Source organism: Engystomops pustulosus, chromosome 1 (genome assembly GCF_040894005.1).
Source record: "Engystomops pustulosus chromosome 1, aEngPut4.maternal, whole genome shotgun sequence".
In the NCBI taxonomy this organism is placed as follows: domain Eukaryota; kingdom Metazoa; phylum Chordata; class Amphibia; order Anura; family Leptodactylidae; genus Engystomops; species Engystomops pustulosus.
In genome coordinates this window covers 191608567-191624089 of record NC_092411.1, presented here as the reverse complement: position 1 = coordinate 191624089, position 15523 = coordinate 191608567, and the positions used below count along the sequence as shown (strand labels likewise).

Genomic DNA, 15523 nt, shown 5'->3' with positions numbered 1-15523 from the left:
GACATACAGTGACCTAAGAGATCCTGTGACGTGTTATATGTTCTGGTCATATCCTGTCCACTTGGACATTGATGACTATATACCTACTGTATAGTTTATCAGGCCTATGTACTACTGAAGTTCACATTGACTGTCAATATGTTGTATTTTTTTTTTTTTCTGCATGTAATGCTAGGCATGCAGGGTGAATCACTGTTAGCAGTGTGAGCATGAAGCGCAGTGGTTTTCTGCCATATCCTGTGTTTTAACTATATAGTGTCAGGCCTTTTTTGGCTTCATGATGTTACTTCAGAGTGGCTTTTCCAGGTATGTACTTGGTAATATCTTCGCTTAGTTTTCTGTTTAATTCTTACATTTAATTTATATAGGCGTCGGCCAGAAGATTATGATATTCATAACAACAGAAAGAAACCAAGAATTGACTATCCACCTGAGTTTCACCAGCGACCAGGTTAATATGTTTTACTATCTCAACATCTCTAAGAAAACTTCTCATCAAGTTTTACTTTCTTATTCAGGCTTAAGGAGAGTGAAAAGTCAAGATTTCTCCAATGATTCCCCTTTTAGCCAGACTTTTATGGAACACTTAACCTTAAAATGAACAATAAGTGTAAATCAATAGAGCCAAATAGGTATTGAGGGAGATTTATCAGATGTGTCTGAGAGCATAAATGTGTTAGTTGCTCATGGGAACTAATCAGGGAAAATCAAAGCGGAGTTCTGGTTGTATTGAACAACTAGAATAGTTTTGCTCTGACACTTCTGATAACTCTCCTGTATTCCGTGCATTTGCTAAAGGTGTTATACCTTAATTTGTAACTGTAAAGTTACTGACAAAAAACACCTGTATCGTGCTACTGGCTTCTTCCTAGCCTGAGATACATCCTGGTATATCTATCATCCCTTCTATAAAATCATATTCAGCTCTTCCTGAAGTGGGCGGCACTTCATTCTGGTTGTGACATCAGCTAAGGGCATGTTTTTAATTGGCCAATCTGAAGCTTGTGATAAGTCTTATGCTTGTGACATCACTGAAGGTGCGTTGGCAGACACAAAGGCCTTTCACATGAGTCAGGACAGCATGTTTGTAATTGGCCGACCTGAAGCATGTGATGAGTCACCTGTTTGTGGCCTCAAAGTCCTGTTTTCTTGCGCTCTTTTACTCCTGCTTTATATGCTTGAGGAAATAATTAAAATGGTAGGATAATTTTTAGATATATTCTGCAGTTGGCTACTAGAGGCATTGTTCAAAAAGTTAGTGTTTACTCGATCGCCACCTATATTCCGTGAAAAATACCTGTGATATGATGAGTACACAGCTTACTGCAATGTTATAGGCATCTTTACTGATCTACAGCAGTCAGGTCAGCACTGCATAACATTCACACTAGTGTTTTCAAAACCTGATCTCCTGCTTTCGGGAAAACAAGAGCAGGATTCTTTTATTGACAGGTGTGTGTGTCTATAAATGTTAAATATTTTTTAAAACTTAGAGTACACAAACCATCCCCAAATATATTCATACTTGGCCCATATATTTCAATGATTTGGCAACATTTCCTTTAACGGACCATATAACCAGTTTCTTATGCTAATTCTATTGAAGAATTTTTAATATTGTTTTGTGCTTGCTGTGAACATGTTAAATCCTCAAAATGGTTGACTGTAAAGATAGTTATTGACATTGGATCGGATCCATAGCAATCATTCCTATATGCTATCTAGTGTACTTACTGGGTAAAATGATGGACCTGAATAGAGAAAATTATTAAATTAGGATAAAATCCAACCCAACATTTGTCATTAAACTGCATATACTTTTTGTTCTTTGAATTGTTTTATATTAGCCCAATGCATGTGTTGTAGAGATCCACTCATAGTACACTTGGATAACATGGTACCTTTCCTTCTAATCCCAGGTTTTGTCAAGGATCCTCGCTTCCAAGAAGTGGACAGGTAAAAAAAAAAAAAAAACAAAGCTCTACAGCTTGAATTTTCTGTCTGAGCTGTCATAGATCTGGTCTAATTCTTCTTTTTCTGCAGAAGATACACTGGTGTTCGCAGGGATGTGTTCTTAAATGGAGTAAGTATAACGCTTTTGGCAACTCTGCTACTAAGTGGCAGCGTAGAAATTTCATCTTGAGTATATTTTACAGGAAGCTAGTTTTTAGCTTTTTTTTTTTTTTTAAATAACACTGATGGCATTAATGTAGAATATAACCTAAAAGCAGAAATGAGTGACTTGTTCTTTGTCTTTGATATTTTGCCTTTTTTAAAATGTTTACAAATGCCTTTCTTTTTCTTTTCCCAGTCATACAATGATTATGTGAGGGAATTCCATAACATGGGTCCACCTCCGCCATGGCAGGGAATGGTTTGTATGGTTTTCTATTTTATTACTTTTTGAAATGTAGGGATTGTAAATGAGGTTTAAGATGTTTAGTTTGCGGTAACGTTTCTGTAACATTTTTGCTGGTTTATGTTTATGAAATAAATCTTTTTTCCCTCAGCCTTCATATCCTGCAATGGAACAACCCCCACATCACCCATATTATCAACATCATGCTCCCCCTCCTCAAGCACATCCACAGTTCTCAGGTCACCATCCAGTTCAGCATGATACACGATACCGGGATAAACGGGTTGTAAGTCACTTTTAATATCTGTTTTCTTTTACCTGTCTAGCCTTAACTAGCTAATTTTGGGTCTGAATGTTTTATCTTTTTTTTTTTCACACTAAGCAACACTAAGGGCTCATTCATATATTAGTATTTCTATTTTCGTTTGCATTCTGTCCCCAATTTACAAGGAGAGCATACTCACCCTTTTCTGTATTCTCGCTTCACCTGTTTTGTGTTTATTTGGGGGGGGGTTCTTCAAAGATTCAGTGGTCTGTGGAAAAAGATTTGCGGTGTGTTTTGATTGGGCTCATTCAGACAACATTTTAAATGTCTATTGCCTATTTTATACCAGAAAAAACTGGGTCTGTAAAAAGAAAAAAAAATAAAGTTGTACACAATGTGTGATGGGTGGGGTTTTTCTTTTTTTGGTGTGGGGTTTTTTTTCTAGGAAAATCTCTCTACAGGTGTTGTTAACTGTGGGTGGGAATTTTGTGGGAAGCAATATTTTTCATTTAAAAAAAAAAAAAAGCAATATAGATTAAAAAATAACTGATGCAAATACAATGAGGATACCACAGACTACATTTGGACGTGGCTTTGGTGTACTCTACTTGAACACGCCTGCCTGAATAAGCCCTTATTTGACGTTTGCCGCCTTTGGCTTCAATAGCTCCTCAAACGCTGACATGTATGTGCAGCCCTTTTCTCTCTATTTACTTAAGCAACCAGTTTTACAATCTAATCAATTGAATACATTTTGTTTGTCTTGTGTTTTTTTTTTTTTTGCGGACGTGAAAATAAATAGATCAATGGATTCCATGGGAACGTTGGGAAGAAATAAAACAGGGGGGGCCTTATGCTGTCCTTGGAAATAACAGATTGCATACTGAGGGGAAAAAAAGCTAGTGTGAATAAGTCCTAACACACACATTCTTCCACCAAATTTCTTCCCCCTGCAGCATGACTACGATATGAGAGTGGATGATTTCCTTAGACGCACACAAGCTGTTGTCAGTAGCAGGAGAAGTCGCCCAAGAGAGCGGGAGAGAGAACGTGAAAGAGAACGACCAAGAGACAACAGGCGCGATAGAGGTCGTGACCGTGACAGGGATCGGGACAGAGAAAGGTTACGCGACAGGGACAGAGGAGATCGAGGAAGATATCGAAGATAGATGATTGTCCAGCTTTGATTATGTGCACATGGATGTTTGCTTTAGATTCTACTTGTCCTTCATGTGTTTACAAAGAAGCAACATTTCTGTTCACGCAGTCTATTTAAAACAAGAAAGTTTCTGACATGCTTCATGTTTTTATGTTATGATCCTCCTGTGCACATACTGTAATAACCAGAGACCTGTTGAAGTAGCTGGGATGGCGCACTTTTGATACATTATGGATGAGCCTATAACATTTAGTTGTTACTCTGAAAGTAATTTGAGGGCTGCTCCATAGGTGCATGAATGGGTACCTGTTCTCAATCCCAAGTTTAAAGAACTGCCACCTGTGGGTTTTATATATATTTTTTTCTTTCCCCCTTCTCTACATGTAGCTGCAGTTATTCTGTGAAAAAAATTATGCTGCTATTGAGTATGCAATTTTTTGAAGGTTAGAACTTCTGTATGAACATCTTGTAAATGACTTGCTTGTTTTCCACTCCATCCAACTTGGCAATGACGAAAGCAATATTTTTAAACATTTGTGTTTAAAATATGTAATTACTTCACTTTTTGATTTGCGTTCTACCTTACAAGTCTGAATTTCAGACTCTTAACGGGGAGTGAACATAACCGTGCGTGCTAGCTAGTATGACTATGTTAGCTTGTTATTTTGTATTAAAATGATTATTTGTAATTTAATTTGTTACTGCAGTGGTTTCTTAAGCCATTTGATAGCGGCTATTCAGCTAATGTTCTCTGCTGCAATGTATCTTTTGTGTAGTCTTATACCATACTTCTGTGCCATTTTTATAATAAAACCACTGTGGAAATATATTAATGTGTTTTGGTTATTGCAAGCAGAGCTGTTTTCCCATAGTGGAGCTCAATCAATATAATCTCTTCAGTGTATGTTGTTTTTGTTCAGATTTTAAATGTGTGTACGTTTTTTTTAAATCTATATTTTTATCTTTCAATCGAAATATTCCTTGGATCTTTGTTGTGTGTAGGTGTGGGGCAGGAACGATCCATTCCAGTCCACTTTGCTACCAGCCATCCCCCTGCATGCCTCAATTGGCCACGCCAGTGGAAGTGGGTATATTTCAAGACCAGTATGCCAGATTTCATACGTACAAGCCCTGATAAATAAGGCACCCGTGTACAGTATTTACTTGACCAAACTGAACTCAGCATGTCAATTTGACAGTTTAAGGTTTAGTCTGGTACACACACAGCAACATATTTGTTTATGTTTAACCAGCATATAACTTATCAAGGTTTTTCCTCAAACTCAGTGAAGGGAGTGGTTTATAAAGTGTAGTAACCCTTCAGGACAAAACTAAAGATGTGCCAGAATTATAGTATCAGTTTGTAAATGTGGTACAAGTGTTTGTCTACACAATCTCCAGCAAAACTGACTGCAAGACTAGTAAGTAGCTCCATAAAATTCTCCTCATTCCGGGACCTCCATTCCAGCTGGGAATACCAGCCCCAGGCCCTCTTCCTAGGGTATAGAGTGATGCATCATCATTGTGCCTGCAGTGAATATAAGCAGGCTTCTTTTATCGAAAAAAAAATGGTTGTGTTAGTCTGAGACATGCGTGCATCTTGTGTTAAGTGCTGTATGAACTCTGTAGATGTCTACATGCAAACATATTCATTCAATAGCTGATCTAAGAATGTATGTAATTAAACTTATGTCAACATCTGTGCATGGAAAGGCAGTATGGATCTGATGTACAGCGGAAGAATCCAGATCTGTATATGCATTGTAGAGCTGAGATTGTATAGGAGTTCATTAGGTGGTAGACCAGTCCATGTATAAAGCTATTGAAAGCCGCTACACATTGGATACCCTGACCCCAGTCACATTTTAGTATGTTTATGTATAGTATAAATTAATGCAGCTGTATGTGCTGCATATCTGGTATAAGGCCATTATGTAATATTGCACGTCATCTATAAATATGGACATTTCTACACAGAAATGGAACTATGTGCTGGAGTTGTAATAAAGAAGGCGTAGACCAGTGGTGGCGAACCTGGCAAGTACCTGGCAAAGATGTCACTCGGAGCCATCTCTGTGTTCACCTAGGGTAGTGGTGGCGAACCTATGGCACGGGTGACTCGAAGAATTTTAGATTAATTTTTGGTTGGCACCTCGCGATAAATGAGTGTTTGGGGTTGCAGTTTGGGCACTTGGTCGCTAAAAGGTTCACCATCACTGACCTAGGGCATCACCCAGCACAATCGGGTAACCAGTCCTGGGTAACCCATGATATGCTGCACTCAGTAGTACAGGCAGTCCCCGGGTTACATACAAGATAGGGTCTCTAGGTTTGTTCTTAAGTTGAGTTTGTATGTAAGTCGGAACTGTATATTTTATCATTGTAATCCCAGCTAGAACTTTTTTGGTCTCTGTTACAATTGCATTTTAAAAATGTTGGGTTGTCATAAGAATCAATATTAACACTAAAGCTTCATTACAGACACCTGTGATAACTGTTACAGCTGTTTATTGTAGCCTAGGACTAAAGTACAATAAATTACCAATATCCAGAGGTCCGTTTGTAACTAGGGGTCGTATGTAAGTCGAGTGTTCTTAAGTAGGGGACCGCCTGTATTTTAAACAACTCTACCTGAGACATCTGAAGGAGCATGGAGGTGTGGATAGAGCTGGATTGTCATTAAAGCTCCTACTTGTAATTCTTCCTGTTCAAGGGGAACTCTGGTGGGATGCTGCAAAATTAATCTGTTGTAACACAGGTAAATTGTTTAAATAACATTCAATTAAAGTAATGGATGTATGAGGGAAATAAATAAAATGTGAATGCCCAGGTGAGAATACCCCTTTTGGTGTTTAATAAGAGTTAAACACTAAACAGAGGTTTTTCTACTTGATTTTATTGGCTAACATTTCCAGTGTCAGCCATGGAAGGGGTTTTCCTGTTATAAAAAGCAAATTACATATTGCTATGTTATATGCTATGTCCACTGCTTGGATTTTTTTAGTAGCTGTCCTGTAGGGTGCCAGTGCAGCACTACGGTACAGTCAGAGCAGGAAGAAGCATCTCCATTCATCATTTATTACCTTTTTGGCATTTACATCAGTTATAACATTAACATCGGATAGATGAGGGTATTTTCACTGCCAACTGTGTATCATGACCACTATGAATACAGTGGTGACCACACAAAGATTCCTTTCTCTAGGCACTACAAAAAGAGACCCAAAAATTCTACTCCTCTATGAGATTCAGAACTCTACTATGGGACCCTGCCTCTCCTAGTTACACCCCTGGTATATTCTGAATATATTCCATAATCTGTATGTGATCAAAAGTTCCCAATACAGTGAAGATGAGAAATAAGAGCGAAAACAGTGTTTATATTTTTCATTCAGGTAAAGTATTTGATTTTTTTATATGAAATAAAATATACTAGTCTCACTTTTACAAATCACTTGAGGTTGGAATCTCCTTCATGATTTATACATTTCTTTCTTTCTGTTTTTCTCCTCAATATTCTTTAAAGTAAGACGCCATAATATGATAAGAAAGCAGGGAGAGTGAGGCGCTTATGCTTATTATAACTATGGTAGCCTGTCCACATAGGTATCTGTTCCCCCTATTTGGACATATGGAACATCCCGTGCATTTCCTATGGTACAGGTACATTGCACGCTGGTGCAGGGTTGTCCGGGATGAACTAATCCCTATTTGACGCGCAAGTACACTTGGAGTTCATTATGAGCAAATTCAGTCTAGTAAAGAGTGTGTTAAACAATCAACAGTCAACAAGTATTACAATACATTGTATATTATATGCCTGTGATTTTGCTGTTCGTCTAACGCTATCAAAGTTATTGCAGTTGCCGGCACTTCCGCATACACAAGGAGGAACGTACCATTCCGAATGTGTTATAGGAGTGTGCATGTAAACGTGCAGAGGCTGCTGGGTAAGGGGCCGCTGGGTGATGCCGGGGATGAGTGTGTGGAGGGCGGTGATACAGCGCACGGCGCTCGGCTCCTGTATCACACGGCAGGGCCTGCACACTGCTCCCGCCTGTAGAGCTGCACAGGGGCAGGAGGTGACGGGCAGCGCCGCCTTTAACCCGTCAGTGCTGCAGTTCCTGGTGTGTCCCCTCTCCAGGAAGACCCTGAGGTAGTCACCTAGTCTGGTGCCTGGGGAGCTCCAGGATAACTTCTATGTGGTCTGAGAGAAGATCGTGTGGAACTCTGTATGTGTTACCAGAGGAGAATGTAACTGGCTTCCCAGTGCTACACATGGGTATAGATGTACATTCTCCATTCTAGTTTATGGGTCTTCTGTAATCTACTGGTGAATATGTCAGATTATATATTGTGATATAACACTGTTTTTGTATCGTAGGTATAAGGAATCTACTAATGAACTTATTAATGATGAGCTTGGCATAGCTTATCCCATAGTGGATGGGATCCCCAATATGATTCCTCAGGATGCAAGGATGATCCATAAAGAGCAGAAGTCTGAGGAATCTGATAATACTCAGCAGTAGCCTCCTGGAGGAATCTGAAGCCATGTTTCTATCTCTTCCCACGCTGACTGTGCTTGTGCCTCTCCTGTCACTGTCTGGAATATTTTATTCTGCCTCAGTGGAAGATGATTTCCCCCAGGGATGTACCAGCACGGCGAGTGTGTGTTTCTACAGTCTGCTGCTCCCCATCACCCTCCCCGTCTATGTGTTTTTTCACCTGTGGACATGGATGGGACTCAAGCTCTTCAGACATAATTAAACTTCAACATGATTTACTTCTTCTGGGAACTTGTCATAATTCAGATTTTATTTTCTCTCTAATATGTGCTTCCCCATTTCTCAGGATATTCTGAAGAATATATATCACAGGTAGAACTATTGCACCTATATACTGTATGTCGGTTTGAAACGTCCCCCCAACTTGTAAAAATTAGATTCTAGGCAATGAACATTAAGGTGGCTACTGCTATAGAAAATGCTTGTTCCCTAGGTGGCTAATGCTGTAGAATTTGCTTGTTGCCTGAGTGGCTACTATTACAGCAATGCTGTTTACTTAGGGTTAATAAATATGTGCTACAATGATGTGAATAATTTGCTTGTCGTCTGTGACGAGATCTTAATGGCAGTTAATACCCTGCAGTACATCAGTATTACAGGATATTATCATGAACAAGCAATCAGATCATTGCTTGTTCATTTCCTATGGTGGAACTAATAAAAAAAAAGGAAAAAATGCTCTTAAATAAATTAATAAAAATGCCCATAATCCCCATAAACATATAAAGAGATCTATAATGCAAAAAAAAAAATCTAAATCATAAAGCAAACCCCACATATATAAATAACATCACTTGTCCGTAAGGACCCAAAGAGTTAAAAAAGATCATTATTGAACCCGCTTGATAAACACTGCAGAAATAAAACATTAAAAACTCACCAAAAATTATGATTTTTTTATCTATTTCATCACACAAAAAATGCAATAAAAAGTGATCAAAAAACCATACTGATACTGTTGTAAAGTACAACATGTCTCACAAAAAACAAGACATCAAACCAGCTCTGTAGCAAAAAAAAATTAAAAATGTTATGCCACTTGGAAGACGGCGATGCAAAAAAGATAATTTTTTTTCCCCCCACATTAGGTTTTATTTGGCAAATTTAGTAAAACATAAAAAAAATAAGTTTGGTATGACGTTTCCTAATATAATAAAAAATCCCCTGCTACACTACAACGCCATATATATTATATATCGAAAGACCGAAACAAAATAGGGAATTCGTTAATAATGTTCATTTTGAGTTAATTAAAAAATTAACTATACATTACAGAAAAGTACTATACATTACAAAAAAAAACTTTTAACCCGAAATGAAAAACTTGTTTTTAAACAAAAAAAACGGTGAATATGAAAATTTGCTAAAATTGCCCGGTCACTAGTCTTTTCAGGACGCATCACTAGTGAGTGAAATGACGATATCTCTGGAAAAGCATTAAATATAGAAACAAGCATTAAATATAATAACACATTTAACTCTGTTTTATTTAAAACATGTGAGACTTCATCGTGATAATATAGTTTTGATAATTACATATTTAAAAATTGCCAATAATTGACTACAAATGTGAAAAAATAAGATTTTTTCCTCATTTCTCCAATTAGTGTTTTTTTAAAAGTAGTAACTTTTACCAAACTATGTTATAAATATGTAGAGCATTATTCCATCACCCTTTCTCAGGTTCAGCTACAGATTCAGAGGGTGCATGTACTTCCGCAATGGTGAAAGTGTTTTCTGCAGCTTCTGCTGACCGGCTGAAGGGGGGAACAAGTTAAACGCCTATATGTCCTGAACCCTTTCACCTAGAAATAAAATATTTGTGCCATATTGTGTATGGATGCTCGACAGAATCTGAGATATGCACTCTTAAAGTTACTTTTTCAGTGCAAATTTAAGGGTGGATATTCTCCTGTCTAATTTGACACCAGAATTGTGTTTCTAGATGCCAGGGATCAGGAGATCTAGCAGTTTAAAGTTGGCTGTCACAGTAAAAGCTGCTGTAAATTTACGTGGTGCTGTACTGAAGCGGTTGGACATTCTTTATAAGTCTCAGTCCTGCAGATGTATAAGTTCCTGATACTGTTTTTTTTTCCAAACATGAGACTTTGATAATTGCCTCTATTGCAATAATGATAACGTGACTATTAATAAATGACCCCGACTGTGTATGGACACCCATAGGACACAGTCATAATGATGTGTATTTCAGCCTATAGTGTTTATGTGGTGCCTTTCCAATTTACACCACTGCATGAAAGCTGTGGTGAGTCATGTTGGGCAGAAATATGAGTCTGACTACTGCATTGAGGATGGTTTGCAACAAGCAACAGAGAAAAGAGATTTGCTAAAAACCCACATGGAATAGACTCACAACATCAAAACCACTTGAAATAGTCCATACATCTCTATACAAGGATATCTATGGGGATTGTACACTACAAGGCTGGCTGCACACTGGACAGATTCCATGGACTAAGCATAGTGCTGGAGACTGGAGTCCTTGCATCACAGTGAAATATGCCTATGAGTGTTTAGGTTTGGTGCTGCTGTTCCACTAGCAGGATCTCCTTGCCACAGTCATGTGAAGCTGGCTTAACCCATATCCCAAAACCCTTCTTCCTTGCCACCCACAACAATCAACTACCAATGTACAATTACAAAGAAAAGAAGTATAGAGTGGAGTTGGAACCTCTACCCCTGATGAAGTGACCCCTGTCTGCACCTTCATTCACCTCTTTTTGGTATTGTATATGGGGGTTAGCTTTACCTTATCTTGGTTTTAGCTAATAATATGGACTGATAACTTATAAATGCGATCTCTCTAATTCCGCTCTATACTTCTTTTGATTGTAATGGGATTCTGCCAATAGAATGTTGTTGGTGGCAAGGCAGACGGAGATTGTTATCTGGGACATTTTAGTGCATTTATATGTGGCGAATAACTGAAATTAGCTGTTTGCATTTAATATAGTTTGGCGAAAAATTATTAATACATAATACTAGTCAAAATAAGAATAAATCAGAACGGGAATATGCAACAGATCAATGCAGATATCTAAGTAGATCATCCTTTTAATGATGCGCTGTGTCATCCCTAAGACAGTAGTTATCTGCTCATCTCCCTTCTGAACGTTTACCTGAGGCTTTTTGCAAAAGTTTTGGTCAATAACCTTTTCCAATTCCTTCCTGATGTAATTAACACAGATCGGGGAAAGGTAGAGACAACACTGTGAAAGTCCTGAATGCCATCCCCCATGCCCTTGTCTGCTGGCTGTGTTTGCCCCACTATAAGGACTTGGATGCAGTCCTTATATCAGACTTCCTTAGCGTCTGTGAAGAAAACGGAACAATTTGCCATCAGAAATGGTACCAGGCAGAGATGCCCCCTCTCCCCGCTTACCTTTCTCCTGAGATTAGAGCCGCTCCTGTGGCAAATTTGGGATGGCTCCTGCATCTGTGGATTGAATGTGGGAATAAATTACCCTTTATGCCAATGCTTTTTTACTATTCATCACTGAACCATTGATCTCTTTTCCCAATCTTGTGGCCAAACTCCATAGGTTTAAGGACTTGTTCATTCATTTACAGAATGTCGGCGGCCTTAACATCTCCCTCCTGCAATCCCTTCAAACCAACCTTCTTCTTTCCACTTCCAACTGGTAACAGACTCCTTTACTAGAGTACTAGACTCATCTACCCTATACTGTAAACGGGGAGACTGGACCTTTCCAAGTGATCTAAGGTTCTATACTCCTTGATTGGCTGGAGTGCTGTCTATATAATGAATGTACTACCCCATCTACTTTACACCTTCATAACTTTGTCTACAGCCATATACCATTATAGGGTTGAAGAATAATCATAGGGTTAGCCCATTATTCCCCATGGGGCTGCAGGCTACATAGGACAGACTAGATAGCCATGTCTGACAGCCATAGCACAAAAGATATTAATTAGCTTTAGTAGCTTTTTTTTAGATATATGTTGTCTGGCTGTAAGTGTTCTGCACTCGTACTCGCACTCTTATTAATATAATAAAAGTTAATCCCTTTTTGCTTGTTCCTCTACTTTTCAGTGAAACTGTTAAGCTTGGCAATGAGACACAAACATTTACTTTATGTTGAATACTCTCCTGTACATTCTGAAATCTAGGAGTGCAGGTGGGCCTGACCAACCTCAGGTATTATTAGGATGCATCCCTTCTTCTACATGTTGTTGACTGTTGCCATAGCTGAGCCTCTATGTAGTGGTTTAATAATAATAATTCCTTTATTTATAATAATAATTCCTTTACTTATATAGTACACACAGATTGCCAATCAGTCCCTGTCCCCATTGGGGCTCACAATCTAATCAACTTACCAGTATGTTTTGGAGTGTGGGAGAAAACCCACGCAAACATGGAGAGAACTACAAACTCTTTGCAGATGTTGATGGGACTTGAACCCAGGTAAACCAGCACTGCAAGGCTGTAATGCTAACCACTAAGCCACCATGCTACCCTTAGTTACTTTCTTAAGTGCTCCCCTTACACTCAGACTGTGGCTCCACTCTCTAATCCTCCCTCCTCTGAAAACCCAACCCACCATTGCCCGGCACTTTTTCTCTAGGGTGGGAAATGCATTGATCACATCCTCCATCAGTAATATGCCCAGCAGCTCCTCCAGTTCTCAAGTTGCCTCACGGGTGGCGCAACCCTGGCTGAAAGGCATATCATTACTAGATGGGCTGCATGGGGCATTTCATTGCTGGGGGAGGTTGTATGGGCATTTTGTTAGTGAGGGAAGGCTCACGGGCAGCGCCTCCTGCTGCATGACGGTAGGGAGGGAGGGACGGCATCTTGGGACAGTGCTAACCTCCTCCTCTTGTCAGTAAAACAGTTATTCGTGGCTGAGGAACTTAAATTTTAAAAAAAACTATGTCTCTATACTTACTGGCTTCTTCTCTCCGCCTACATCGTCTTCCCTGTAAGCACACATACGTTGTGTTGCGGCCATGTGACATCATAGTGTGTGCGTGGTTGCAGGGCACTGCTAGGAAGAGAAGAAGACTGAGCCACAGGGAGAAGAGGCTGGAGGTAAGTATAGAGTTGTTATTTTGTAAGTGGCATTGCTCTGGATATTTCATTAATTGGTGGGGGTGGAGGGGTTTAAGCTCTGCTGCCGTCAATTCATTAGCGAGCTCTGCAGTGGACATTTCATTAAAGGGGGGCTCTACAGTGAACATTACATTAATGGGGGGGGGGGGGGGCTCGGCAATGGACAATACATTAATGGGGGACATTTCTTTAAAGGGGACTCTACAGTGGACATTTTTTTAAAGGGGTCTCTGCTGTGGATATTTCATTAAAGGGGTGCTTTGCAGTTCACATTACATTAATGGGGGTCTCTGCAGTAGACATTACACTAAAGAGGAGCTCTGCAGTACAAATTACATTAAGGGGGGGCTCTACAGAGGGCATTTCATTAGAAGGAGTCTCTGCTGTGGACATTTTTTAAAGGGCTCTGCTGTGGATATTTAATTAAAGGGGTGCTTTGCAGTGGACATTACATTAATGGGGCAGCTCTGCTGTGGACATTACATCAAGGGGGCTCTTCAGTGGACATTACATTAGTCAGGGGAGGCCACTGCTGGAAATTTTCATTAAAAAGTAGCGGCTGCATTTCCTACACTTGGTTTATACTCCAGTCAATGGGGCTTATTTACTAAAGGTCCGCAGACGTACTTTCGCCGGACTTTCGATGTTTTCAGATTTTGCGCGGATGTCACAGATATTTAACAGGGGATTGTTGGCGCAGCTGTGCTGGCTTTCATGCGATGGAAGTCGGGGGTGCAAGATCAAGCACTTACATGCACCACGAAGAAGAAGGTGAACTCTGCCGGACCTGAGCGGGGACGCGACACATGTAGGATATCGGGTGCACGATTTTGGTGAATTGCCGCAGAGTGCATGATTGTCGGACAATGCACTTTCTGTGAACTCCTCTGGACGGGTAAGTAAATGTACCCCAATAAGTTTTTCCTTTTTTTGTGATTAAATTAGGTGTCATTGCTTAAACTTGGGTATATATAGTATTTATATATGGTGGGTGGTGGGTGGTGGTGGTATAGAAAAAGGAGTGTTATGAAGAAAGACAACAAAACGTAACACTATCAGGAGGGGCTATAAAAAAGGGGGCAAATGCAGGAAATCGGCATTTTAGACTGAGGGCTGCTGGAAATGGCACATTATATGTGAGGGAGCATGTGTCACCGGCTTCTCTATTAATTTTGTGATTTGTGCTTACCCCAATTGAATATTACCACTACCACTAAGAGTATAAGGCCCCTTCTACACTAGCGAGTGTGATGCGATGAACTCGCATCACACTCGCAACGCAAGCTGCCGGGAACGCACGGCCCGAACGCTGCACCGCGGGAGTGAACTCAGCATGTCAGTTCACTCCCGCGGTGCAGGGTTCGGGCCGTGCGTTCCCGGCAGCTTGCGTTGCGAGTGTGATGCGAGTTCATCGCATCACACTCGCTAGTGTAGAAGGGGCCTAACTCTTTCTATAATTCGCCTCAGGCAGCAGAGAGGCTAGGTACACCCCTGCCTGCAGCGCCCCCTCTCCTATAGACTCATTTATAAGCCGAGTTGAGTTTTTTAGCACATTATTTTGTGCTGGAAAACTTGGCTTATACACGACTATGTACAGTATTTTGATACACTGATGATTTTGAATGGTTTCCCATCGCCAAAGAATGGGTAAGTCTGTAAATTTTTTTGTAGGCGCACTTCAAGAGTGAGCATATAGAATTTAAAAAAAAAACCTTATTCTAATTTCTACTTGTATGTTGGATCTCTGACAATCTGATAAGATCAATAGATAGATCTTGGAATACAACTTTAGCATTATTTTTTTTAATTCGAAAAAAAATAAAACTTCTAAATGAATGCAGAAGATGGAAGCAAACAGTTTTCAGGATTTTTTATTTATTTAGCAAATGTTTCCATTAATTTTCATTTTATTACAAATCAATAAGAGTAAATCAATACAGAAAATCATCTCATTTTTTAAAAAATGTATCTATCGAGTTTATGAATATTCAGAGATGAGATAATGGAATGAAACATAACTCTAGGGAAAGAATTTTACGAATAATAATGCAAGGAGAAAACTTGTGAAAAG

General features: G+C 39.5%; 2 protein-coding genes across 6 annotated transcripts in view; both read left to right on the top strand.

The window, feature by feature from the left end:
- YTHDC1 (YTH N6-methyladenosine RNA binding protein C1) overlaps positions 1 to 4612 on the top strand; it is a 31107-nt gene extending 26495 nt beyond the window's left edge. For all 3 annotated transcript variants that reach the window (XM_072116453.1, XM_072116445.1, XM_072116440.1), the window contains 6 exons: positions 369 to 451; positions 1920 to 1956; positions 2044 to 2083; positions 2312 to 2374; positions 2511 to 2645; positions 3581 to 4612. In XM_072116453.1, the coding sequence (XP_071972554.1) occupies positions 369 to 451; positions 1920 to 1956; positions 2044 to 2083; positions 2312 to 2374; positions 2511 to 2645; positions 3581 to 3793 (571 nt within the window). In that variant the 3' untranslated portion in view covers positions 3794 to 4612. The remainder of the gene's footprint in view (positions 1 to 368; positions 452 to 1919; positions 1957 to 2043; positions 2084 to 2311; positions 2375 to 2510; positions 2646 to 3580) is intronic.
- A 3019-nt stretch (positions 4613 to 7631) lies between these two features.
- On the top strand, positions 7632 to 8569 carry LOC140070080 (phosphatidylinositol N-acetylglucosaminyltransferase subunit Y). 3 transcript variants are annotated; one of them, XM_072116415.1, is made up of 2 exons: positions 7632 to 7733; positions 8168 to 8569. In XM_072116415.1, exon 2 carries the CDS (start codon positions 8338 to 8340, stop codon positions 8551 to 8553), a length of 216 nt encoding a protein of 71 aa, XP_071972516.1. In that variant the 5' UTR covers positions 7632 to 7733; positions 8168 to 8337; the 3' UTR covers positions 8554 to 8569. The 3 variants fall into 3 exon arrangements, with proteins under 3 accessions (XP_071972516.1, XP_071972523.1, XP_071972530.1); XM_072116422.1 differs by lacking the exon at positions 7632 to 7733 and adding an exon at positions 7885 to 8015; XM_072116429.1 differs by lacking the exon at positions 7632 to 7733 and adding an exon at positions 7932 to 8065.
- The last annotated feature ends 6954 nt before the right edge of the window (positions 8570 to 15523 follow it).